At 45.4% G+C, this 27,328-nt stretch overlaps 1 protein-coding gene across 6 annotated transcripts in view; it reads left to right on the plus strand.

Annotated features, from left to right (window-relative positions):
- CCDC148 (coiled-coil domain containing 148) overlaps positions 1–27,328 on the plus strand; it is a 1,950,480-nt gene that overhangs the window by 613,939 nt on the left and 1,309,213 nt on the right. For all 6 annotated transcript variants that reach the window (XM_069616397.1, XM_069616394.1, XM_069616398.1 and 3 more), the window contains one exon: positions 8,321–8,442. In XM_069616397.1, the coding sequence (XP_069472498.1) occupies positions 8,321–8,442 (122 nt within the window). The remainder of the gene's footprint in view (positions 1–8,320; positions 8,443–27,328) is intronic.

A 27,328-nucleotide genomic window follows, 5' to 3' on the forward strand; every position in this document is an offset into this window, starting at 1 on the left:
TGACAAGAAAGTGTAGCAGTTGCTGCGCAAGGGTTCACTCAGGGGGCTCTGTGTAGATTCAGTTGGTCAGGAGCCTCCAATGGAATGGGGGGGGAAATGTAGGCCAGGCACACCATCAGTCCAAGGGTTCCTCAGTCGCGAGCCACTCACGTAAGGGGGGACACTAGTGCAGTCTGGGGTCCTAGTGATGGTAAATAGTGAGGTGTCCAATGTCTAGAATCCTTGAAGGCCCTCACAGGGACAGGCAGTCAGGGTATTGTGCCTCGTCCCAGGATGGAGTGAGAGGTTCCGGGCTCTCTGAGGCAGCAAGGCACGGAGACGAGGGCCAGGCCAGGGGAACCGCGAGCACAACAGCGCGGCCCCCCCGCTCCTCACCTGGATGCAACGGTCCTTAGCCCAGGATCGTGGGCCACGTATTTCGGGGGCAGCCATGCTCCAGCCCAGCCGCCTCACGCCGTGCCGAGGCGAGCACTCCGGCGCTGGCGGCCAGGAAAGGAGTCGGGGCGCGCTCCAGCGTAGGCCCCCGCGGTGGCCGCCCGTGGGACGGCGCACTCCGAGGGGGGGCCGCCGCAGCCGATAGAAGAGTCCCGCCTCAGGCGGTCGGCCGTTCGCTGCGCAGCGGGCGCCCCCAGCAGGGGGGCAGGACACACGGGCACCGCGCTCTGCGGTCGATGCCCGCTATAGGTGAGAAGAGGCAGGGAGGAGGAGGCGGGAGTTTCTTGAAGTTACATCACTGTATATAAGTTATTAATAATTCCTCTTTTAACATATATGAAAGAACTGCAAACCTCCTTTAACAAACATATTTTTAGCAATGCATACTGATGTGTGTCGTTATCAGCAGCGCATGCTGGGGATGCAAGTAATGGTTAAATTGCATGAGGCTCGACCATGACCCCAGCCCCACCAAACCGCCCCTGTTATCAACTGAACCTACCCTGCAACCTATTTCAGTGTCCACTATACCCTCATAATTTGACAAATGGCTTGCAGCCATGGCCAGTTTCCACAATCCATGGGGCATGGGCTTAGGCCATGCCGCATTCCCCAATGGGCAAATAAGAGTAGACATTTCTCCTTGCCGCGGGCCAGGCCCACTGCCCAGCAAGCAAAGTTAGATCACTATTTGTTGTACTTATTTTTTGACACTTTCAAAAAAGTGAAACACAGGACAAATTTGCAAAAGCATGCTTTCAGGTCCTTGCTGATGCTCCTCGTGGAGGGTTGCCGCAATCCTGTCCAGCTCTTCGGGCTGCAGCCGCAAGCAGAATTTCTTTTCCCATTTAAACCTAGGGCTTCGGCCATGCTGCATGCCCCAATAAGTAAATCAGAGTAGGCATTCGTCCTTGCTGAGGGCCAGGCCCACTGTCCATGCACCAAAGTTGTATCACTATTGTTTGTACTTACATTTGGAGACTTTGGAAAAATAAAATACCAGACAGATTTGCAAAAGCATGCTTTCAGGTCCTTGCTGAAGCCTCTTGCACAGGTTTGTTGTTATCCAGTGTAGCACTTCAGGCTGTAGCCGTAAGCAGAATATTTTTTCCCATTCAAACCTGGGGCTTTGGCCATGCTCAATGCCCGAATAATCAACTCAGAGTACACATTTGTCCTTGCTAAGGGCCAGGCCAATTGCCCAGACACCAAATTTATATCCCAATTTCTTGTACTTAAATTTTGACACTTTAGAAAAAATAAAACAAAGGACAGATTAGCAAAACCATGCTTTGAGATCCTTGCTGATGCTCCTCGCGAATGCTTCTTGCAATCCTGTCCGGCTATGTCTTACCACATAGCCAGTCCCTGGTGGCCATGCAACCTTAACCCCATTGCTGGTCCCTCAGGTTATACCTCAGTCACCAAAGGTATATCACTATTTTCTCTACCTGTATTATTACACTTTTCAAAAAATAAAACACAGACACATTTGCAAAACCATGCTTTCAGGTCCTTGCCAATGCTCCTTGCATGAATTTGCTGCAAATCCGTCCATGTTTTATTTTTTGAAAAGTGTCAAAATGTATGTACATAAAATAGTCATATAACTTAGCCCCCACTTGATAAAATCCATTCAGACTTTGACAAACATTCAAGGTTGGGTCTATAATCTTTCTGAAAACATGGTGTGCACATTTGTGAAACGCCAACAAAATTATAAGCCATTTAAAAATGTTGAGACCACCCTCGAATTTTGCCCCCTCTTAACAAAATCCCATCAAACTTTGCAAAAACATTAAGATCTGTGTCTAAAATATGTTTGCAAATGTTTGTGCAGATTCATCAAATAGCACCAAACTTATAAGCCTTTCAAATATTTTATGGCCATATACCATCCCCTCAACTCCCCAGAGATTGGTTCATTTGTTTGACAAGTGCAGTGTTGTGTTTTTTAAATGTTTTTACCGCAATGTCCGTGGACAATGGTGGCTGTCTGCAAATCCAACCTGGCGACCATTTCAAAATATCTGACGCAGCTCACGTTTTTCACCATCCAATCAGCGGGCACGTCCAATGTCCGCAGACATGAAGCTGGGCCCTGATTGGTCCAGAGGGGTGTCTGCAGACCGAATAGGGAAGTGAGTCTGTGGACCGGATCCAGATATCACAACATTTATTTTACCTACTTTTTGCTGTTTTTTACAAAACTAATGGACGGATTTGGGTTGTATACGAATTGTTCGAACTACAATTGAACTTTGCACAATTGACCGAATTGTGAAGGTCAATTGTTACATATATGCAGGGGGAAACCCCCCCGCAACCCCCATTATATATATAAATATATATATATAGATATATAGATATGCGGTCAATTGTGCAAAGGTCAATTCGGACCCTTGACTTTCGGTCAATTAGGTAATTCGAACAATTGTGTTCGAACAATTTGGGTAATACCCAGATTTGCACCAAATTTACAAAAGCACACTTTCGGGACCAAGCCGTCGCTCATGACGCACATTTGCGGAAAATCCATCCAGCAGTTTGGGCTGTAGGCGGCGAGCAGAACTTTTTTGCCATTCCTGAGCAGAGGATTTCCACATATTTTGGGACCCCCTGCCCCTATAACTTTTCCCCTCCTGGTTGAGACTGCTCCAATCTTTCTCAGAATTATTCCGACCGGGCCATATACTCTTCTTGCAAAGTTTGGTGGGGACTCCTCTGGGGCACGGGAAAGTTATAAGCCGCTCAAAAAGTGCACTTTCTATGAGTTGAGCAACTTAACCATAACTGCAGGGCAGCTACCGCAGGCCGTGTAATATATATATATTCAGTAAAAAAACTTTGTTAAAGGGACGTTATGGTTCAAAGGGTGTTAGTCTTAACAATGCACGTTGGTGGCGTGAGTTATGGTTTCTTAGCTTACCATAACTAGCGAATTTTTTGGTTTTACTTTGAACCATAACGTCCCTTTAACAAAGTTTTTTTTACTGCATTTCATAGGTTTTTTGTAGCGCAACTTAACCATAACGTCCCTTTAACAAAGCTTTTTTACTAAATTTCATAGGTTTTTATTAGTGTAACTTAACCATAATGTCTACGAACATCTGACTTCATTGCAGACCTTCCGGAGAGTGCCACATGACCATATGCTGGCGCGCAGCATGATGACGTGTCCGAGAACCCGTACACACTTCACAATAAGATCTGTGCTTCGCGGACAGTTTGGAACTGCATTTTCTACTGATCTAGGAACTTTCAACTTCAAAATTTCCCTTGCAAATCTCTAACACCTTTTCCTACTCATCCATTAAGAATCTAGTAGACAGTACATACATTTAGCAAAACCGCTATTTATCTTAAAATGGCATCAGCTAAGGCCATCCCTTCTCCCCAAGAGACACCACCACTGCTGTAATCAAGGAACATAACAAACACTGCCCCCTACCTTAGAAATAACACACGTGCAACATTTACCCCTGTCCACCTGCCCCTCCATATTAGTGTTTAGTGCCTCTTCCCTCATTTCCCTCTCCACCTTTCCTTCTAAACTCTCCTGCCAAGAAAAATCCATCCAAAAACAAAATAAATGTTCCTTTAGGAACCACCTTTCACAGTTAAAAATAGAACTAAAAATAAAACGCATAGACTCCATCTACTTTATATTTCTCAGTAAAGTACATAGACTCAATAAGATTTTCCAACATTTGCATTTGCATTTTGTGTTATGCTAATGGGAATATTGGGGTGTTCATCCTCCGTTCCAGGGACTGGAACGGTGTATACCGGCCCAGCAGCTCAAGTTATCAGCCTAAGCGAAGCGATGATGGATAACTAGGTCTCTGGACCATTATCCCCCCATTCCAGCCCCTGAAATGGGGGGTGAAGGCCATTAGCAGTCTAGGTTTCCAAAGCGGGAACACGGGATACAAAAAAAGAGGATTTTTTTCATCCTACACCGGGACGCCTGTGGCGTCCCGGTTTAGGAAGGAAAATCCTTTTACAAGATGGCCACCATGGAAATGGAAGGCGGGTATTGCATACTGGGCCCCTCTTCGCTTTCCATGGCAGCCTGCAGAAGGCAAAAAGAGAACCCTTTGACCATATTACCACAAGCACATTTTTCTTCCCTTTCAAGTCTATCCTAATTTCGAATAACTTTACCACAAAGCCAGTCTCAGGTGCACATGCCCACTTTACTCCTATGTTTTGTCCCTTATGGTCATGGCCAGTACCCAGATTGTCTGGATCATGACCTTATTCCATGACCCGGACAATCTGGCCACTGCCCATGGCCACAGGCTACCCCTCAGTCACTAAAGCCATACCGCTATTTTTTTTAACTACATCATGACACTTGTCAAATAACAAAACACTGGCACATTTGCAAAACCATGCTTGTAGATCCTTGCCAATGCGCCTTACGCAAGTTTGCTGGAAATGCACCCACGTTTTATTTTTTCAAAAGTGTCAAATGAATGCACATACAATCGTCATATAACCTACCCCTACTTCACAAAATCCATTCAGACTTTACGAAAACATTTTTATCTAGATCTATAATCTTTTTGCAAACCTTTGTGTAGATTTCTCAATAAGCCTTTACATTATTTTGGGACCCTCCCCTCTAATTTTGCTTCCTCTGGACAGAAATCCACCAAACTTTGCAAAAACAGTTATATCTATATCTATTATCAGTTTGCCAAAAGAAGTATAGATTCAAGAAATGACACCTCATTTATAAGCCTTTACATTATTTTAGCACCCCCCCTCTAATTTTGCCCCCTCTGCACAAAATCCCACCAAACTTTGTAAACTCATTCGAAATCAGGTCAGAAATATCCCACCCCATCCTCATCACCCCTCAACTCCCCAGAGATTATTTGATAAGTTTGACAAGTGCAATGCTCAGAAAATATTATTGTCCCGATGGTTTGGGCATGTATTTTTATACATACATTGATCTGTCGCACAAACATTTCCAATGCACCTTACCTTAGTTTTCCTCTTTTATAAACATGCAAAACATCACTCCTCACCTCCCCAGAGATTATTTGATAAGTTTGACAAGTGCAATGCTCAGAAAATATTATTGTCCCGAGGGTTCGGGCATGTATTTTTATACATACGTTGATCTGTCGCACAAACATTTCCAATGCACCTTACCTTCGTTTTCCTCTTTTATAAACATGCGAAATCTGGCAGCAAGGTGCGGCCATCTTGTGCTAATCTTATCCATTGCTGAATCGGCCTAAGGTTAACTGCCCTGACGTCACTAAATCATATGCCCCGCCCCTGACCCTCACATCACCAAACCTAGTGATATTCTCCACCTTGATCAATGACGTTCCTCGTCAGCGTAGCCAAACGCACCCATAATCACCTACATGACGTGACGCAGAACCCAAAAATCAACACACATCGACTCACAACACAGCACGTCACAATTCGTAATATAAAACCATACTTTAAAAGAAAACAACAACACTGTACAATTTGTAAAGTACTTTTATTTCACAATAAACGCTCCGAGAACATCCGACTATTGCCATATTGAATCAAATTGCAAATTTGTTTCTTCGCTCGTGAACCAAAATGTTTATCGTGAGTCACGCGTTGTTCTTTTTACGTACACAAGGTGTTTGTTTCCAGTAAAAGAAGCACTTGGGTCGCACAGTGAATTCCAGGGCTTCTGCATCAACTTGGGGCTAGACCACCGTAAAGGATGTTATATTACAACTAATCGCTAGTGCAGCGTACGGGCACATTGGCCCTGGGCGATCGTCCCAAAAAACAGTCATTGTGATCCAACCGTTGACAACTACGTGCACCTGCTAATTGAAGAAGCCATCAGTCAGCATCTGGAATTTATGGCAATCGCAGTAAGGCAGCATGTAGCTATTTGGAAAACATAACAGAAAATGTGTATCAATACCCAAACTTTATTACAATATATCTATTGACTTTTTAATTCTGCATAGAGTTTAAACTAATGATTAGCACACACATCAAACAATCTGAACAAAGACAAAAACAACGTGGAAACTGATACACAATTCGATATGGTCATACATGACATTTTAATGAAATATTAGCATTGAACCTGGGTGAACCTAGTGATAGTCTACATGCATCTAGATCCTGCACTCCCCATAACCACATAAAAAAAACAACCACACAGAAAGATAGTACTTGCGTTACATTGCCAAAATTAATCTTCAGATAATAATAAGTTAATGCTCGTTCCGGTATACAGTCATCAAAATCAAACTTAGATTATATTGACCATTTCCATTCTCTTAGCGTAAGTCAGACCGTAACGCTCACTGCGCTCACACCAAAGATTCTTCATGAACTACATTTACATGTTCCTTACACACTTTTGGAATGCATAACCTTATCAAATGTTCATTATTACAAACCTCCTCTCACTGCATTCCTTATGGAATATTCCCTTTCTCTCAAGGTCAAAAATTGAACCTTATACTTTGTGTCCCATGCGTGGGTTTCCTTAGCTCGCAACCAAAAAATCAAAGCTGGTGACCTTCACTTAGAATCTAAATACATTCTCACTTTGCAACAACATGGCTCAACGCATCGATGACAACTCATATTATCATACACGTGCAGGGCCGCTGTTTCTATCAAACACTGCAGGTGGCTGCCTCAGATGCCAGACTCTAGGGGGCGGCAGTCTGACTCAATGTTATTTTAAATACATTTTAACACAGACACATGAGTCCTTCGCCTGTACTTTACGCACATTATATTGTGGAACACCTCCAAATGTACTGTATGACTTTCGTGACAAAAAAACACCACTTTTTTTCTTCTTGCTGCCATATCCCATCCTCATCAACCCTCCCCTCCCCAGACAGTATTTGATAAGTTTAACAAGTGCAATGTTGTGTTTTTTAATATGTTTTTGTGGAGATGTCCGTGGACACCAAAACACGGATCGAAGATGGCAGGTGCATCGGAACAATCTGACGCACTTCACGCTCTTCACCATCCAATGAGCGAACGCGTCACATGTCCGCAGACATGATGCGACCGATTAGCCAATCGTTATCTTTCCTGCGGAGCGAACAGGGAAGTGTGTCCGCAGAGCGGACATAGATATCACTAATTTTTTTAGACCAACTTTTTGATTGTTTAAAAAGAACTACTGGATGGATTTTCAGCAAATTTACAAAAGCATGCTTTCGGGACCAAGCCGCTCTTCCTGCCGCAAATTTGGTGAAAATCCGTCCAGCGGTTTCAGCTGTAGCCGTGCGCAACATTTTTCCCCCATTAAGTCTATGGGAAAAAAATACATTTTGGGAACCCCCCTATAACTTTTCCCCCCCTGGACCAAACCTCACCAAACTTTACAAAAGAATTTAGAGTGGGCCATATACTTTCTTCGCAAAGTTTGTTGAGGATTCATCAAGGGGGAGCGAAGTTATAAACCGCCCAAAAAGTGCTCTTCCTATGGGATTAGCAACTTAACCATAACTACACGGCCACTAGCATGGCAGTGTAATCCCCTCAGATATCTGCATTCAGATAGTTATTTTATGTATAAAGGAACATGCCTTCAGATTTATGAGATTATTGTAAACTTTTAGTAACATTCTTTGAACCAAATATAATATGTATTTTCCTAAATGTAATGTTCTTGCCCAAAATGTTTCTTGCACCTAGTTTCTGGGTGAAATTAATTGATAAAAGGGTTCTAGGAGAGAGGAGGGGTAGAGGTGTCGGGGTATGTAGTAATACAGAAATGTTTATTCTCTTCTGAACTACAGAAGATGGTTTCTTATTTTTCTATCATATCATCAAAATTCTATATAACAATATTTGAATGCACCTATGACTGTTTTGGTTTCTGCATTGCTAGATGAATTGGTAGTCCATATGAAGAATGGCTTGGGCAGCCGAAAGTATAGACCAGTTGACTATGAACAGCTATATGCATTAACCGAAGAAAAGAAACTTGCCTCTGCTAATATACAACTAAAGGTAGGCTGTATCTATTTTTCATATTCATTGTGCTTATGTTTCAATTAATGTAATATTTGTTTCCAAAATTATCCTGCAGGATATAAATATCCATCTAATATGGAATAATTTACTCATAATGTTTTTAGTTTAGGTTAAACGAAAAAGCCATGTTTGATAAAATACAACTTTAGTAGTGAGACAGTTTTACATCATGCTTGCACATCAACAATGTGAACTGATTGGGCACTACAAGGGGAATGATAGAGTCCCTGATACAATTAAACACCTTCCTGTTGAGTTGTCTGTATGTCCCCGATTGCACATCTGATCATTCAAACCTAAGATCTGATGTTTCATTGTTATGTACACCTTTCAATTAAAGTAATGTACCGCTTGTATAGTGCCGGTCTGCCACTATTGGTGGCTTTGCTATGGTTGGCACTGTAAGAAAAAAGGGTGCTGGGTTCATTAGTGGGACAGTGGGAACAGCAGATGCAAAACCTGTGGGGTTGATGGGTGCCAGTCGGAAGTACCCAGTTTCTCAGTGCCAATCTGCTTTCGATTGGGTTTGGCGGAGAAGCTTGTGGGTATGGTATCAATAGGAAAGAGTCCAAAATCTAGTAGACTACAGTGCATTAGGTGGTTAAAAGTGATTTCATCGCTGGAAAAAACATTGAGGGGTACCCAATATTTTTTTAACCCACTAAACACCCTTCCCAACATATTATAGGACTGGTGTAATTATATAAACAAACTCCAGCCCTAGAATATTTGGGGAAAGTGTTGGATAGTGGGTTTAAAAAAGAATACTGAGTGTCCCTCGATGTTTTTTTTCAGCAATTAAATCACAGGGTACACTTTGGGTCTGCTTAATCGCTGATATGGGAGAGTGTGACAGGGCTAAAGAGGAGAAGTTAGTCATGGCTCGGTTAGTGTTGATTTGCTAATGCTAGGCCAGTGGTTGCTGTCTGTGTGGGGTTTGTGTGCGTAGTTAAAGGTGGTAGGAGATCTTAGAGGGGAGACGGTTAGGCAGGGGAGCATCGGAGTAGGTCTTACAAGGAAAAACAACCTGCAACACTGCCCTCCCACCACTGGCTTCTTGCAGACAGGTCCCATGTCATTAGCTCACTCTGCCCGTGTTAATTTCTCTTTCACTCTGTCTCTTGTCCTATCCCTCTCTCACACACATAAATACATTGTGTTCCATGTGCAACAAAACAAGCGTCTGCACTTTGGAAGATTAGGGGGAAGAGGCAGTCTGTAAACCCCATTCAATTTTCATAAGCAAAGGGCTCTGCGAGGCAAGAACCTTTTGGTTCAGAGTCAAGGTTACTTGAAATGTGAGGCAGCAGACACAGATTTTGTCTTTCTTAGCATGCTGTTTGGCCTCAAAGCTCACACTACCATGCTGAGGTGCTGTGCTCAGAGACTTGCTGGGAATTATGCAAGGCCCTTCTTGGGCAGGGCCGGACGTCATCACTGTGGTGAACCAGAATAAGGACTCAAACTACAATATGATATGATAGTTTATTTATATAGCCCCTATACACAATGTGTTTCAAAGTGCTTCACGGCAAGGGAGGGAAAAAGGGAAATATACCAGAATGTGAAATTAACTATCATACTCGGCCTGGCGACATTTAAGATAGAGCAAGTGCAAAGACACAGATAGGCAGGAATGGGAATCAGAACGACGACTAGCATACTAGGCCTGATGACATTTCTGGTGCAGCCGGAATTTTACAAGAGGAGAGGGATAAGGGATGAGAAGGATGGAGAGGAACAAAACAAGCGACTATCGTACTAGGCCCTACGACATTTCAGATAGTGCTGGAAGGGGGGAGGAGAACAAGTATGGGAGGGGCAGAGACAAATGTTGTTGCTATCATACTAGGTCAAGGAACAATTCTGATAGAATAAGTGCAAGAAAAGATAGGGAGGACAGGGGGAGCGAGGGAGAAGGGAGATGAGGAGAGAACAGAATAAACAGTGAAAAAGAGCAGTGAAGTAGAGGGCAGAGTGAATACAGTTGCAGAGCTTAGTAAAACACAATGTTGCAGGGAACAGAGAATGCAGGCAAGGAATCAAGAAGGGCACAGCATGATTCAGAGCCACCCTGAGTGCGAGATCCTGGGGAGGTCCAGCAGGAGAGTTGAGAAGGTGAAACACCATGTCAATGTGTCCATAAGGTCAAATCACCAATCGTTGGCAACAGGTCGGTGATGGTGAGACAATAGTGAATCGAGACAACTCCTGTAGTGAAAGATGTGAAGGGGGGTGGCAGAAAGCATAAGGAAGATGAGAAGAGGGAAGAAGAGAGCTGGCAAGCAGGGGGGGGCATAATGAAGGGCAAGAAAATGGCAGGGTGGTGGGAGAGGGGGCACAAGGACATCACGGGGGACAAAGAAGGGGGTGAGCCACAGAGCACCTGTCTTTACCCCAGCACCAGAGAAGTTGATGTTGCCATTGCCTGATGACGGTGGAGATGGCCTGTGGGGACATAGGGAGTAAACACATGTTGGTGTATACTTATCTGCTGTCTGAGCAGGGGTTCGGGCCCTGGGTCCTCCTTGCCCAAACAGGTCCAAACAGGAATTGCCCTTTTCTTCTTCTGCCATTCGCTTCGAACGTCTGGATGAGAGACACCTTTGATGTAAGAGTTAAGAGCAAAAAGGAACAGACAGGGCTAAGAAGGTGGGTGGGACTTAGGCCAGGTGACCTAGATCCACTTGCACCTGCTCCCCATCTGCAAAGGAAAAGAGACTGGAGGGCTCCTTAAGTAGGGAAAAAGAGCAGCAACCAGGAAGGCACCAGGTGGGTGGGGTTTAGGCATCCTTAATGAGTCACGATTCAGGTTTTTATTTAAATTAAAAGAAAAATGTCTATATGACCCTATAGGTAGGAGGGAAGTTCCCTATTTTCTAAAACAAAAACTAAGGGTGCTCTTCGAAGTCCAAAATAAATAGTCTAGAGTCTAAATCCTAGTTATCTAACTGGCCCTACCACTTTCGAAAATCTAACTAAAAAGAAAAGATTAGGCTTGCACAATAACTTCGGAACGAGCTTCTGCCTGGCCCAACTTGTAGATGACTTGTTCTCAGTCTCCAAGTTCCTTCGTAATATATTGACACAGTTCAGTCTTCTTATAAAGTTGCTGGTTAAAAATACAAATATCATTTGCATTGTTTTCTATTCCCTCTTGGAAAAGAATAAATCTTCTTTTGTTACTATTCTCAGAGTTTTATAAGTGGTCAAATCCCTCGAGGCTCACTTTAAACACACTTCTGTATCCCACCTTCGTGGCACTGCTACTCCCCAAAGTCCTGTGGCTCTATAGTAGTTATATTGGTTCTCAAGCAAATCAATAAACGTAGGGAGTCTGTCGGCTCGGTCATTGCAGGTTCCCATGACCTAGTTAGCTTTGCTAGCCTTGTTGCAGAATGTTCATACTCCTTTCAATCTGTTCCACGTAAGACGTATGCCCGTCCAACTTTATCAGTTCCTTGTATCTTGGTCGTCTTTCTCAGCCTTTACATAAAACACACATGTTCCTTTCCTTCCTCTTTACATAGAGTGTGTGACCGTCCGGTTCTCTTAGACTCGTACCTTTGTCGGTTCCGGCAATCATGGAAACCAAAGTTCATAGCCCTCACTGGCATCCTCACTTTGGATGTGTATGCTTCCTTGTTCGTACTTGTCTCATCAGCAAAGGCACTTGCCGTGTGCAACTCAGTGACCCGGCCTCCTTTCCTCCCTCTGGTCACAGCGTCGGCTGCCGGGAGCCAGGCACACCACTGTTTTCAAGTGGTCGCACCACCAGAGAACACTGTATTCTTTCCATCTCCGTACCTCTCTTGACTGGAGCCTCTTGCTCGGTCAGCGCGCCTGCCTCTCAGCCTCCAGCTATCGGGTTTTGCTTCATCCACGCCATTGCTGACTCTGTGGTTTGCTTGGTGTAGCTCCGCCCCTCTAGAAAGTTGTCTCTACAAAGGCTCGCCTCTGCGTAGCAAACTCTCCTCCCTCCGGAGGAGTCTCTTTCATTCACAGTCCGTTTTGTTCTTATGCAGGTCATCAGAACAAAAATAATTGTGTTTGTTTTCTTTGAGTATGGCATTAAGACGATATTCAGCATTACTTAAAGCCAATAGCCTGAAAGATGAGTCTGTGTTGGTTTTAGTCATAACGGGAGATACCAAAGTCTTTCCACCACCCATATAGGCAGAAACTTTGTTTTGGATTGGGAGTTCCTTATCAGAATGGGAGTCCTTGTCCCCAAGAGGGGAGTCACTCTCAGTGAGTGTTAGGGAGAATTCTCTGTTTAGGCTGAATTTCCTAACCTAGTGAGTCCCCCAGCAGGTTTGCTGGATTTTTGGGGTTTATCTTTTTCTCCTGCCAAGAGTGAGACTCTTTTACCCTCACTCTTGGGCATGATTTGAGTGTGTTTCTTTGACTCTAGATGTGTTTAATGGGCTATGGGGTCTTTTACTCCATAGGGCTTCATGTGTTTTTGTGATGTGTGTTACACAGCACCCTCAGTGCAGTAACACAGGGGTGTCATAGTGACCCCCCAGTATAGACTCCGTACCCTGGGACTGACTACTGTCTCCCAGGGCATGTAAAGTCACAATTGACTTTACTAGTCTCAAATTCTGAACATCACCAATACAAACCATCATATTGTGGACGTACTGGCCGGGGCAATTCGATTGCCCCGGGGTCTGTTAGTCAAGGGGGCACGTCTCCGTCCCCCCTGATCGAGTTTTGGCTGGTGGCAGTGGATACTACTTTTTATATTCGACCGCGAATATATCTCTATGGGATTTCCCATTGTTCGAGGCTACCAACTTTAATTATTTAATTCCTATTGCCTCGAACATACCACCGGTTTATTTATTTAATATTAATTCTCTGGTTGGTATTTTTTGCCAGAACTCGGAATGGCGTTTGTGTTCGCTTCTGTGACTCCAACCCAAGTTGAGCCCTTTGGTCCACTTTTTGGCGGGCTTCTCCACAGAAGCCCTCCAAAGTGGTGCTACTCGGTCTGGGGTACTTAGGAGGGGTGGAGGGGGATTTAGGCACCCTGGACTGAGTTGCCTAGGCAACTCAAGTCGCACTCCGTCCTGATTGGTCCAAGTGGTGAGCCGGCCGGCTCACCACTTAGCATGTTTGAGTGACCGCTAGGCTGAGTGAATGGGGGTTTTCTACATAAAAGCAGGGCTTTTGGGGACTGGAACTTCAGAAGTCGCCACAGGACCTAAGAATCTGACGAGGGAGAAGCTGAGCCGACCTGCTACGACGACACCACCGGTGGAGCCCTGCTGAACCGTCTCACCACTTTTCCCAACGACAGAGGAGATCTCCAGCCCTGAGAGTCTTCTTCCTTCGACTGGTGGGGATAACGAGTCTGCTTCCTTTTTCACTTCCTGGAACATCTCGTGGCCGCCTTGCCTGTGCCAAGCACCCCGGCAACCGGGATACCACGTTTTACCACTACCGCGAATCAAAGGGTAGTACCTTTAACCGGAAAACTCAGCGGCTGGTTTCTTCCCTGGCAGTGCAACGACCTTCATCTTTCCTCCACGTCGAGATCTTCTCTTCCTCTGGACGACGCCGCGACTTGCACCCGCTGCCAGGAACAAATGCCCCCGCTGGAGGATCCTTTCCACATAAGGTACCGTGTTCCGCCTGGCTTCCCTTGCAACCGACTGTACGGGGTAGATTTAGCCCCCGGCTTTCGACCCTGGGTTAGCCTGGGACACCCTGGCTAAACTTTTCTGAGCCTAACTAAAACCTTTCCAAACTCACTGCAAGACTTTTTAAGCCTGTTGTCATTGTGTGATCTTGTGTGCATTTGTGCCCTGCTCTCTTCAAGAGTGGGCCCGGCCTATGGACTTTGGTTCACTAGTAACTTTTGACTTTCCTGCCTTGCTTAAGAGTTCCTAAGTATTAGTGTGGTGCATTTTCCTACATTCTGCCTTTTTCCCTCCCTTTTTCGTTAACTTATTGGAGTGCCATCTATAGTTAAGCGCTCACCTCTGTTTGGAAATAAGTGGTGTTAACTAAGACGTGTCTGATAAGGAATAAGGAGTGTATATATAATAATAGTAATTGTGTTTAGAGTGATTTACAATAATAGTGCTGGAGTGTTTCAATAAGTGTGTTTTTTAAATAAATAATTATATACTTTGATAGCAAAGCTCTGGTCAGTGTTTGCTTGTGCTATTGTATCTGAGTGCCTATTGTGTATACTTTGCATACTGCCTAACTCTTCATGAGGGAAGTCTGACTGCTCAGCCACAGCTACCAGGTAAATCTGGGTGGTACAGACTGCTACCAAGTGGGTTTACTGCCAACACCTGTAGTCTTAAATCTTTTGCAGTGGTCCCCAAGGGAACTGCACAGGTTTATGCCTAACACTGGTGTACAGCGGTGGGATTTGTATTGAGTATACACTTTAGAGTGCTTTAAGAGACCTTAGTGCAACTAACCACAAAGCTTAGCACTGAAAAAGTAATCTTTCTAACATGTCAACTATGGAAAATTATAGTCAAGAGTCCCTTGCTACAAAAACTGCTGATTGTTTAAGAGTTCGCTGTAAGCATAAGAATCTCCTGACTAAAGGCAAGAAAATGGAATGGATAGAAAGGTTGTTAGCTAACCAAAGTCTGGGTGATGGTTCAGAGGAACCTACCATGCCAGAAATAGTAGATAACAGTATAGAGATTGATGTTGATCAAAATGTTGATAATCTTGAGGAAGAGTCAGAAGAGGAGGGGGGAGGCTGCTGTGACTGCCCCCCCTAGGCCTCTGTCTGCTCTGCCAGCTGTACCTACTGGACTTTTACCAGGTCCCACACTGAGTCCTCAATATCTTGAGCTAGAGAAAATGAAACTTGAATTAGAATTCAAGAGACTGAATACTCAGGCTGAACAAAGACACCAGGAACTGAATCAAGAACTCAGGCTAAGGGAAATGGAGCTCAAACATGAGCTAGAAATGAAGAAATTATCTGTAGACAATGCTTCTCTCTCTGACTCCTCTAGAAGTTCCAGTCCTAAAAGACCCCGGATGCCTAAGGAATTGATTGGTATGTATGAGCCTAAGTTGGATGTGTTGGATTGGTTGTCTCTGTTTGAATATAATCATGGCCTCCAGAACATCATAGGAAATGACTTACTCACCTGGTTGTTCTCTAGGCTTCCCCCTGTTGCAACTGATGTGGTAATGGAGTTGGGGGAGGAGGATAGGAAGGAGTATGAATGTGTGAAACTAGCTTTGATAGCTAGATTTGGGAAAACCCCTTCCCAGTATCTTAAGAGGTTTAGAACCCTCAAAAAGAATGATGGTACCCCTTGGGCTACCTGGGTGAGTGAGTGTTTGAAAAACTTAGAGGGATGGATTAAGGGTTACAAAGTGAACACTTATGAAGGTATGAGAAATCTGTTTATGTTGGAGTCAATTTATGATGCCTGCTCTCCTGAGCTCAGACAGCACTTGGCTGATTCAGGGGGATTAGATTCCAGAAAACTAGCTAAGGCTGCTGACTTGTGGGTTGCCAACAGGGCCACTCACAAGGATTCAGGGGTCACTCAGAAAAAGGATGAGGGAAAACAGCCACCTGAAGTGAATCCAGAGAATTCTAATACCTCCCATACCAAAGAGGGCCACAAACAACAAAATAAATAACCAGGGTAAGCCCCAGGGTAAACCGAATCAGGCTAGTGTACCTTCTGGTCAACTCCCAGAAGGAGGTCAGAACAAGCCACCCTTTCAGAGAGCATTTGGACAATGCTATATCTGTAAGGCTACTGACCATATCAAAGGGGATCCCAGATGCAAGGGTAAACCTGCAGGGATCAGCACAGTCTCCTTAGCCTTCACTCCTGAGGATGAAGTACAGATGGCTAGTGCTCACTTTGAAGCTTTTGCTGAAGAACTCCTGGGTCTTCAAGCAACTGTCTCTATAGAGTCCATGGATCTGGTTAAGTCCCAGAATAGGGTTGTGTATAACTCCCTACCTGCAAACTCTAAAGTGTATTATATGGACAGTGTCCTTGTCAATGGCCAGGATACTCCTGCCAGGAGAGACACTGGGGCCAGCAGAACAGTAGTGGATGAAAGCGTCTTTCAACCTGAGGATGTGACAAAAGCACCCAAAGGTCCCATTAAGATGTCTGGAGGCCCTGTCCAAATGCTTCCTATTCTACCAGCCCTCATTCAGTGTAACAACATGACAGTGAGGATCCCTGTCAGTGTTCAGGCTGAGGTGCCTGGGAAAGTCCTGTTGGGGAATGACCTGAGAACTCTAGGAGTAGTGTCACATACCCCCAGGCCTCCCAGTATGGAGAACCAGAACCTAACCAAATTGGCTAGAGAAGCCACCTTAAGGGACCACTCTAAGCCTGTGGGAACCTCTACTGAGACCCCCACTACAAGCCCTGGTGTTAGTAAGTTGACCTCTAACCCAGGCACATTTCAGGCTAGTACATTAGGGAAATGGGAGCCCCAACCAAGCTCCATCATTGTTCCCCCAGTTTCAGCGTCTGTGACTCCCCCTGCTTCTGAGGAAGAGGAGGATAGACCTACTGGACCCTTACCTAGGTCTGAGAGAACTGGTAATTCTCAATGCTGGTGGAAAACCAGGAAAGAAATGTCTAAGGCCAAAAACCTTCAGACTGTTGGACCTTCTACTGAAGACCCCAACTCTAATCCTAATATTAGGGGGGAAACTCCTAAAGTAGGTAAGGTTAGATCTAAGAGGAAGCGGAAGCAGGTAAATTGCCTAACCCTAACCCCCCCAACCAAGAGGCCTAAGACCCAACCTGCTCCCACAAGAGAGGTGGTGAAGAACCTTGGAGGCCCCTCTAGATCTAAGGGAATCCTTTATAAGGACCCCTTGAAAAAGCCTAACACAGGTTCAGAAGTTGTACCAACTTCTGAGGGACTGGTCAACCAGATCCCCTATAGTTTCAAAAAAACTGATGCTCCTCAAAGGGTTTGTAGGTCATACAGCTTGCAAAGGAAAACCTTTGATTTGACCATAGAACATAGTTCAAGGTGTCACCACCAAAATGCTGATGATCTCTCTAGGATGTATGTCATCGACTAGAGGCATGAGATTCATCCAGGAGTGGATTAAATCCTCCTGTGCCTTAGTCTGGGGGGGGGAGGGCAGTGTTAGGGAGAATTCTCTGTTTAGGCTGAATTTCCCAACCTAGCGGTTTATTTTTTTTTCCTGCCAAGAGTGAGACTCTTTTACCCTCACTCTTGGGCATGATTTGAGTGTGTTTCTTTGACTCTAGATGTGTTTAATGGGCTATGGAGTCTTTTACTCCATAGGGCTTCATGTGTTTTTGTGATGTGTGTTACACAGCACCCTCAGTGCAGTAACACAGGGGTGTCATAGTGACCCCACAGTATAGACTCCATACCCTGGGACTGACTACTGTCTCCCAGGGCATGTAAAGTCACCATTGACTTTACTAGTCTCAAATTCTGAACATCACCAGTACAAACCATCATATTGTGGACGTACTGGCCGGGGCAATTCGATTCCGGGGTCTGTTAGTCAAGGGGGCACGTCTCCGTCCCCCCTGATCGAGTTTTGGCTGGTGGCAGTGGATACTACTTTTATATTCGACCGCAAATATATCTCTATGGGATTTCCCATTGTTCGAGGCTACCAACTTTAATTATTTAATTCCTATTGCCTCGAACATACCACCGGTTTATTTATTTAATATTAATTCTCCGGTTGGTACTTTTTGCCAGAACTCAGTGCTAAAATGGCATTTGTGTCCGCTTCTGTGACTCCAACCCAAGTGGAGCCCTTTGTTCCACTTTTTGGCGGGCTTCTCCACAGAAGCCCTCCAAAGTGGTGCCACTCTGCCTGGGGTACTTAGGAGGGGTGGAGGGGGATTTAGGCACCCTGGACTGAGTTGCCTAGGCAACTCAAGTCGCACTCCGTCCTGATTTGTCCAAGTGGTGAGCCGGCCGGCTCACCACTTAGCATGTTTGAGTTACAGCTAGGCTGAGTGAATGGGGGTTTTCTGCATAAAAGCAGGTCTTTTGGGGACTGGAACTTCAGAAGTCACCACAGGACCTAAGAATCTGACGAGGGAGAAGCTGAGCCGACCTGCTACGACGACACCACCGGTGGAGCCCTGCTGAACCGTCTCGCCACTTTTCCCAACGACAGAGGAGATCTCCAGCCCGGAGAGTCTTCTTCCTTCGACTGGTGGGGATAACCATTCTGCTTCCTTTTTCGCTTCCTGGAACATCTCGTGGCCGCCTTGCCTGTGCCAAGCACCCCGGCAACCGGATACCACGTTTTACCACTACCGCGAATCAAAGGGTAGTACCTTTAACCGGAAAACTCAGCGGCTGGTTTCTTCCCTGGCAGTGCAACGACCTTCATCTTTCCTCCACGTCGAGATCTTCTCTTCCTCTGGACGACGCCGCGACTTGCACCCGCTGCCAGGAACAACTGCCCCCGCCGGAGGATCCTTTCCACATAAGGTACCGTGTTCCGCCTGGCTTCCCTTGCAAACAACTGTACGGAGTAGATTTAGCCCCCGGCTTTCGACCCTGGGTTAGCCTGGGACACCCTGGCTAAACTTTTCTGAGCCTAACTAAAACCTTTCCGAACTCCCTGCAAGACTTTTTAAGCCTGTTGTCATTGTGTGATCTTGGGTGCATTTGTGCCCTGCTCTCTCCAAGAGTGGTCCCGGCCTATGGACTTTGGCTCACAAGTAACTTTTGACTTTCCTGCCTTGCTTAAGAGTTCCTAAGTATTAGTGTGGTGTATTTTCCTACATTCTGCCTTTTTCCCTCCCTTTTTCGTTAACTTATTGGAGTGCCATCTATAGTTAAGCGCTCACCTCTGTTTGGAAATAAGTGGTGTTAACTAAGACGTGTCTGATAAGGAATAAGGAGTGTATATATAATAATAGTAATTGTGTTTAGAGTGATTTACAATAATAGTGCTGGAGTGTTTCAATAAGTGTGTTTTTTAAATAAATAATTATATACTTTGATAGCAAAGCTCTGGTCAGTGTTTGCTTGTGCTATTGTATCTGAGTGCCTATTGTGTATACTTTGCATACTGCCTAACTCTTCTTGAGGGAAGTCTGACTGCTCAGCCACAGCTACCAGGTAAATCTGGGTAGTACAGACTGCTACCAAGTGGGTTTACTGCCAACACCTGTAGTCTTAAATCTTTTGCAGTCGTCCCCAAGGGAACTGCACAGGTTTCTGCCTAACACTGAGGTCCCACTTGCCCAGACCACTAGGGAGGGTCTTGCTGAGCAGGCTCACCTCCCTAGCCTCAAAGGGGGTGGCTCCCCTCTAGGGAGAAGGGACAAATTGTTCAGGTTTGTCACAGCACCTTTGAAGGTTTGTGATTTGTTAATGCTGTACTAAAGTACTTCGAATTGAATAATCAGGTAGTTTCTTTGGAAACTGAGGGCACAGCTTCGATAGCATTGAAATCTGTATCTTGCATCAAAGCCCATTTCCATTGATTGAGTTATCTTATTCACGAGCATGAGTAAGTCACCAGCAATCATCCCTGCTATCCTTTTCTCTGCCACCTCTGTGAACCCTGACAGAGTAATATTGCTTACATGAGATTGCTTACATGAACTCACACATTTTCTTTAAACTCAGTTAAAGATTATGCTTGTATCATTCCAGCTGTGGATAAGTCCGTCTGGGATGCTGAGAGCGACAGGGATGTAGAATTGAATTGGATAAGAGAGGGTCTCAGCAAGGGTTGGGAAGCGATTAAGGATAGACCGGAAGGCAGAGGTTACACCAAGATGCTAGTGAGTTGGCTGAAGGCCCATGGGGTGTGTCTAGAGGTGTTAAGTTGGTACCGCTGGTCAGTTTGAGGGGCAAGATTGTGGAATTGGCCCATGTTGGACACCTAGGCCGTTCTTTGACCAAGAGGAGGCTACGGGAGGAGTATTGGTGGCCCTCCCTGGATCGTGATGTTGAGACAGTGGTGAAGGATTGCCATGCATGTGCCACTAGCGATAAGAGCAAGGTGGTGTATCCCCAGCCCGTACATCCTGTTGAAGTTCCTAGGGAGGTTTGGTCCGAGGTGTACGTGGAAAAATTGGGAAAGGAGATCTCAACCTTGCATGCGGCTGATATCAACCCCAGTGCTTACGGGCAGAATCCCATTGAGGTTTTGGTTTATGATTGGTCCAATTTTGAATTCAAGGGCCGGTGGGCCACTGGCAAACTGTATGTGGCGCAAAAGGGTACAAGTATCCTGGGTTGGGATGAACAAGCGGCTTTGGGTATGGAGATACGCCCGGAAAGAGAGGTTCCTGTACTTAGCATTCTGGAGGAGGGGGAAGGGTGTGGTCAATTGACATCAGATTGACTCAAGGCAGAGTTTCCTGAAGTGTTCTCTGATACCTTGGGTAAACTCAAAGGATTTTCCCATCGCATTATTCCAAAGAGGTGTGCCATTCCCAAGGTACATAAAGTGAGAGGTGTCCCAGTGTTGGCAAGGGATGGTTTAAAAGAGGAGTTGAACAAATTGATGGAGGCTGGAATCATTGAGCCTATTGAGTCTTCGGAATGGTTATTTTCAGTGGTTCTGGTTAAAAAAGGGGATGGGAACATCAGGATGTGTGTGGACCTCCGAGAATTAAATTCAAATATTTGGGTTGATCGCCATCCTTTGACGAACATTAATGAACTACTGTTAACCCTTGGTAAGGCAACATGTTTTTCCACGTTGGACTTGTCTGCTGCATACCACCAGATTGATTTACACATTGACTCTAGACCTCTTACTTCCTTTGTGATTCTGTTTGGGTCCTATCGCTTTTGTCGTATGCCTTTCGGGCTTGCATCGGCATCGGCTGTGTTCCAACGTTTGATGCAAGAGGCGGCTTGCCTGGGGTGTGTTACTTTCGGGATGACATTTTGGTGTGGGGTGGTTGCAGGGAGGAGCATGACATCAGGCTCTGGGATGTAATGAAAGTGTTGGAAAAAAGGGTCCAACCGTGAAATTGTCAAAGTGTCAGATAGGGGTGGACAAGGTCACATATTTGGGCCATACCCTTAGTGCTGAAGGAGTGAGTCCCAAGGCAGGATTGGTTCAGACGATGAAAGATACCCCGGTCCCCACCAACAAGGATCAGCTGAGGGCATTTCTTGGTTTGGTGGAATACTACGTAAAATGTATACCCAATTATTCTGAGAAGACCGTGGCCATGAGAGCTTTGCTGAAGAAATCTGCCAGGTTTGTGTGGTCTGATAAGTGTGGTGAGGAGTTTGATGCAGTGAAGAGGGATTTAGAGAATGCCCCATGTCTAAGGTCCTTTGACCCCAAATACAAAACCACGATCACTGTTGATGTCAGCAAAGTAGGATTGGGGGCGGTTTTGGCGCAACAGAGTGATGGGGAGCACAAGCCAGTGGCGTTTGCATCTAGGACATTGAGAGAAGCTGAAAGCAGGTACTCTGTTATTGAGAGGGAGGCTTTAGCTGTGGTTTGGGCGTCAAAATAGGTGCCTTAACTGGCAAAGTTGGGTTAACAGAGGTATTCTCACTTTAGGGGATTTATTTCATCGAGATCATTTGCTGTCATTTGAAGAGATGCAGAGGAAATTTGGTCTGACAGTTAGAGAAAGAAACTGACATGCAGATCTGGTCTCGTTAATTAATCTTCAGAGAGGCATCTTTAATTGCTCGATGGGAACTAAACCGGATTAGTGTCAACTACTTTTTGGACAAGAGTATAATGCTCGTACTTACATGAACTTCATGAACTTGGATGCTAGGCATGTTGAGGCTTGGGGGAAATTGAGAGAGGTTTGGTCAGTGGATATGAATACAAACTTTACAGATAAAGATTGGAGAGATATACTTAGAGTGGGTGCCACCTTAGGAGTAGACTTGAATCTACGGTTGATTAGACAGAAATTAATAGGTAGGGTATACTGGACTCCGGTTAAGATGTAAAGGTTGAAATTGCAATTGTATGATTTGTGTTGGGGATGTGGGAAGGACAGAGGTACCTTATTGCATCTTTTTTGGAGTTGTCCGAGGTGTCATGATCCATAGAACACATACCTTTTGGACTTCCTGGTCTCTGTCACAACGGGGCTTTCACTCCTTGGTACTTCCAACATGGCCCTCTAACGTGGTATGCTTTCCACCAGCCTCCACGTCAGACGTAGATCATTCTACAAAGAGACCACGCCCCCGCTGCCCTGCGCGTCTCAACGCTACCGCTTGCAGTGGCTAAACTTGTGCTCCGTAGTTAGCTGTAACTAATCTCTTGTTTCCTGGTTCCCGGACCCTTGATTTCCCCCTCTTCCCTTCCTCCCTCCTTACTCTGCCTTGATTCCCGGTTCTCGTGTACCGCCTCCAAGTACACCTCCCTCGTTTCCTGGACTTCCTGGAGACTCCGAGTATCCCTGGACGCTAAACGCTGAACGCACGCTGGAGCCAGAAGAGGCTCGCGCAGGCTTGTACAAAACCTGATCCATAAGCAAGAAGGCTCCTTCCAAGCATTCCTGCAAGGATCGAACTCAGGTGAGAAAGGGGGAAATCCGTGACGGATTCAGACGCCAAACGACCAAAGTTGAATCGGACATGGAGGTGGCCGTTCAGGATCTCATGCGTCACATGCAAGAATTAACGACCGAGGTGCAGAATCTGAAAGCGGAAAATGCCACATTAAAACAATTAGTTTTGTCCCGTGATTCCGCTACAAAGGAAAGCGTACTACTGGGCGGCATTGTAGATAAATACGATGGGTCTGCAAAAACCCTTTGTGGATTCCTTGACTCCTGTTTAGTCCACTTTACCTTTAAGCCCTACTACTTTTCTACCCCAGGGCTAAGGTGGGCTTTATAATTTCGCACCTCTCCGGAAATGCACTAACCTGGGCCACACCTCTAGTCAATTCTGGAGATGCCCTCCTGGATGATTATGACGGATTTATACAGGCCCTTAAGACCATGTTTGATTGCCCAGAACAGGTCTTTAGCGCCCAGGAACGTCTACTTGATTTCCAGCAAGGTTCCCAGGACATGCTTACGTATGTAACACGATTTAAACAATTGGCTAAAGAAGCGGATTGGTCCTCAGAAGCATTCTTTACTCTTTTCCAAAGGGGGCTAAATGAAGACATCAAAGATGAACTAGCCTGAGTGGCTCGCCCAAGTTCATTCCAGGCCCTTATGGATCTCGCTATGCAGATAGACTTTCGTATCCAGGAAAGGAAGGCAGAGGAGTAGAAAACCAAGATGCCCTTCCAGAAGGTTTCCATTGAGACCTCCTCGAAGTCTGACCCTACTCCGGCCTCTGTTAACGATCCAGAACCCATGCAATTAGGGGCTTTCCGTGGACCCATATCCCCGCAAGAAAGGATGCGAAGGATCCACACGGGGTTATGTATTTATTGTGCCTCGGATAAACATCTAGTTAGAGAGTGTCCTCTAGCCCCTCCACGGCGTTCGGGAAACCTCAGCTTCCGATCTTAGATGGAGCAAGGCTTTGGGAGAGAGATGTTTGCTCCACATCTATTCCATCCTTGAACTCTCCTGGACAGAACAACCTAGTGATTCTACAGGCCTTTCTATCGCCATCCAAGAATGAGACCTACCCCATTTTGGCCTTGGTGGATTGTGGGGCCATGGGGATATTCATAGATAAAGATTGGGTCTTTAGCCACCACATTCCATATAAAACTCGAGGCATCATGCAACCTGTTGAGGCGATCGACGGAAGACCTCTTTCTTCAGGACCCGTAACCTTACAGACCAAAGAGATCCAACTCTCGATAAACCATCATCAAGAGGTGATCAAATTTGACATCATAAAATCAGCTCATTACCCAATGGTACTGGGTATGCCCTGGATATGGAATCACAACCCATAGATCAACTGGGCAGCAGGATCCTTGTTTCTTGGTTCTGAGCATTGCATGTCTCACTGTCTATTCCTGGATTCCTCCTCGACATCTTCCGAAGGCACGCCAACAGACCAGCAAGGCCCATTCATGGTTTCAAATATCATACAGGTTCCTAAGGCCTATCAGGAATACGCTGACGTGTTTTCAACTGCTATAGTCCAGGCCCTACCCCCTCACAGACCTGAAGACTGCGCTATTGATACAGAACCTTCAGCAGTGATTCCCTTTGGAAGGATGTTCATTTTATCCAAACCAGAAAAAAGGGCCCTCCGAGAATACTTGGATACCAACCTTGAAAATGTCCCCATAAGACCATCCAAATCTCCAGCTGGAGCTTCGTTGTTTTTTGTCCCCAAGAAAGACACTAAAGAGCTTAGGCCGTGCCTTGATTATCGTGGATTAAATCAATGCACCCTCAAGGACCGCTACCCATTGCCCTTAATCTCAGATATCCTGGAAGCGGTGAGAGGAGCTGTAGTATTCATTAAATTGAATCTCTGGGGTGCCTACCATCTGATCCGTATCAGGGAAGGAGACGAATGGAAAACAGCCTTTAGAACAACCTTTGGTCACTTTGAATACCTGGTCATGCCCTTCGGACTCGCTAATGCTCCAGCGGTCTTCCAACGTTTCATGGATCGGGTGTTTTCTGCCATGCTGTTCCTCTTCATCATAGTTTACCTGGACGATATCATGATTTACTCCAAGGACCATCTAAAGCATGAAGAACATGTTAAAGCAGTTTTACAACGGCTATGTGAACACAAACTCCTAGCTAAACCCGAGAAATGCCTTTTTCATGTAACTACTGTTCACTATCTAGGATGTGTCCTTAGTCCAGAAGGAATTGGAATGGACCACTCAAAGGTAAAAGCCATACTATCTTGGCCTGTTCCCACTACCGTGAAACAGATTCAATCCTTCCTGGGGCTTGCCAACTTTTACTGGAAATTCATACCGTCCTTTTCTGAGATAGTTCAACCGATCATTGCATTGTTGAAGAAAGATACTCCCTTTCTCTGGACATCAGCTCAAGATAAGGCATTCCAAGGATTAAAAGCAGAGTTTACTCAAGCCCCCATCCTAGCTCAACCTGATATTAATCGACCATTTCTAGTGGAGACGGATGCCTCTAACTATGCCATAGGAGCAGTGCTAAAACAGGAATTCGAGGACAAATTAGAACATCCCATTGCTTACCTTTCACGAACCCTGACTCCCAGCGAGACTCATTATTCCGTCTTGGAAAAGGAGCTGTTAGCCGTCTGTCAAGCCTTCACAGAATGTCGTCATCTACTTCTGGGTGATAAACATCCTGTTCAGGTCCGTACGGACCATCGAAATCTTCAAGTTCTACAATCTTTGGAATGTAGGAATAGTCATCAAGCCCGTTGGGCCTTCTTCTTTGCCCAGTACCAGTTCCACATCCATCATGTCCCCGGATCACAGAACATAATTGCTGAAACCTTATCCCGACGTCTCGACTACGAAACTCTTGAAGGTCGGTCCTTCCCAAAGATGTTTCCCCACACAATTTTTGTAGCCCAAGCAATCAGTCTCCTGGAAGACATTCGGATGCAAACCCAGTCCTCTGAGATCTGGAAGGAATTTACAGGGAAGAATCAGTGGAATCTTAGAACAAGAGACGGGTACCTGTTTAAGGATAATGGCCTGGTCATTCCCACACAGACACTACAACAACGGATTATTAACCTCTGTCACAATACCCTTCACTCCGGACATCGTGGCATCACCAACACCCTCTGTCTCATACAAAGACAATTTTGGTGGCCTAAAACGAAAATTGACATTCAACGGTACATTCAAGCCTGTGCAGTCTGCAATCAAAACAAGCATGATAACAAGAAACCGGCAGGTCTCCTACTTCAACCTACGCTACCGTCTAGGCCCTGGGAATTCATCGCTACAGACTTTGTGGAATTGCCACCATCCAGAGGTTACACGACTATCATGGTCACCATTGATTAATTCACCCACATGGCTCATTTTACACCATTGTACAAATTGCCATCTTCCTCAGAACTCGCTGGCATCTTCCTGGAACACATATTTCGACTTCATGGACTCCCTTCCAAGATCATATCAGACAGGGGACCTCAATACATCTCTCAATTCTGGAAACACTTATGCCGTATTCTAGGAATCCAATGTGCCCTCTCTTCAGGTTATCATCCACAGACTAACAGAGCTACCGAACGTGTGAACCAGACCCTGGAGCAATACCTTTGTTGTTTCGCCACCAAGGTACAGGACGGCTGGTCAATCTTAATACCTGTGGCTGAATTTGCCTACAACAATTCTGATCACTCGGCAGTCAAGACCAGCCCTTCTTTTTGCAGCCAAGGATTCCACCCTTCGGTTCTCCCTTCCATTCTCCCACATCCCACACCAGTACCAACAGTCGACTCCTGGATTGAAACTATGATCAACGTACACAAGGAAGCCAAAGAACACTTAGATAAGGCCCGAACTCACACCAAGCATTATGCGTACTCCAAAAGAAGACCAGGACCTTCTTATGCAGTCGGTGATAAGGTCTGGCTGTCCTCGAAACTACTGCCTCGACATTTACGACCAAACAAATTGGCTCCCCGGTAATATGGCCCTTTTTCCATAAAGGAAATCATAAACCCAGTGACATTCCGGCTCAAATTGCCAGACTCCTGGAAGAAGATTCATCCAGTTTTTCACACTTCTTTATTAAAACCTTACGTCCATTCCTCCCGGAAGTCCTTCAGATCCACCCTGTGGTTGTGGACAACCAGCTGGAATATGAAGTATCCAGAATATGCGACTCCAGGTATAAACGGGGTCAACTTCAATACCTGGTTGAGTGGAAAGGATATCCTCCTAGTGAAAGAACCTGGGAACCATTTTCAAATCTGAATACCCCTCGATTGCTCAGAAGATATCATCTCATACACCTGGGCAAACCTGGTG

This window comes from Ambystoma mexicanum, chromosome 9, assembly GCF_040938575.1.
Source record: "Ambystoma mexicanum isolate Mex_15411 chromosome 9, UKY_AmexF1_1, whole genome shotgun sequence".
Lineage (NCBI taxonomy): Eukaryota > Metazoa > Chordata > Amphibia > Caudata > Ambystomatidae > Ambystoma > Ambystoma mexicanum.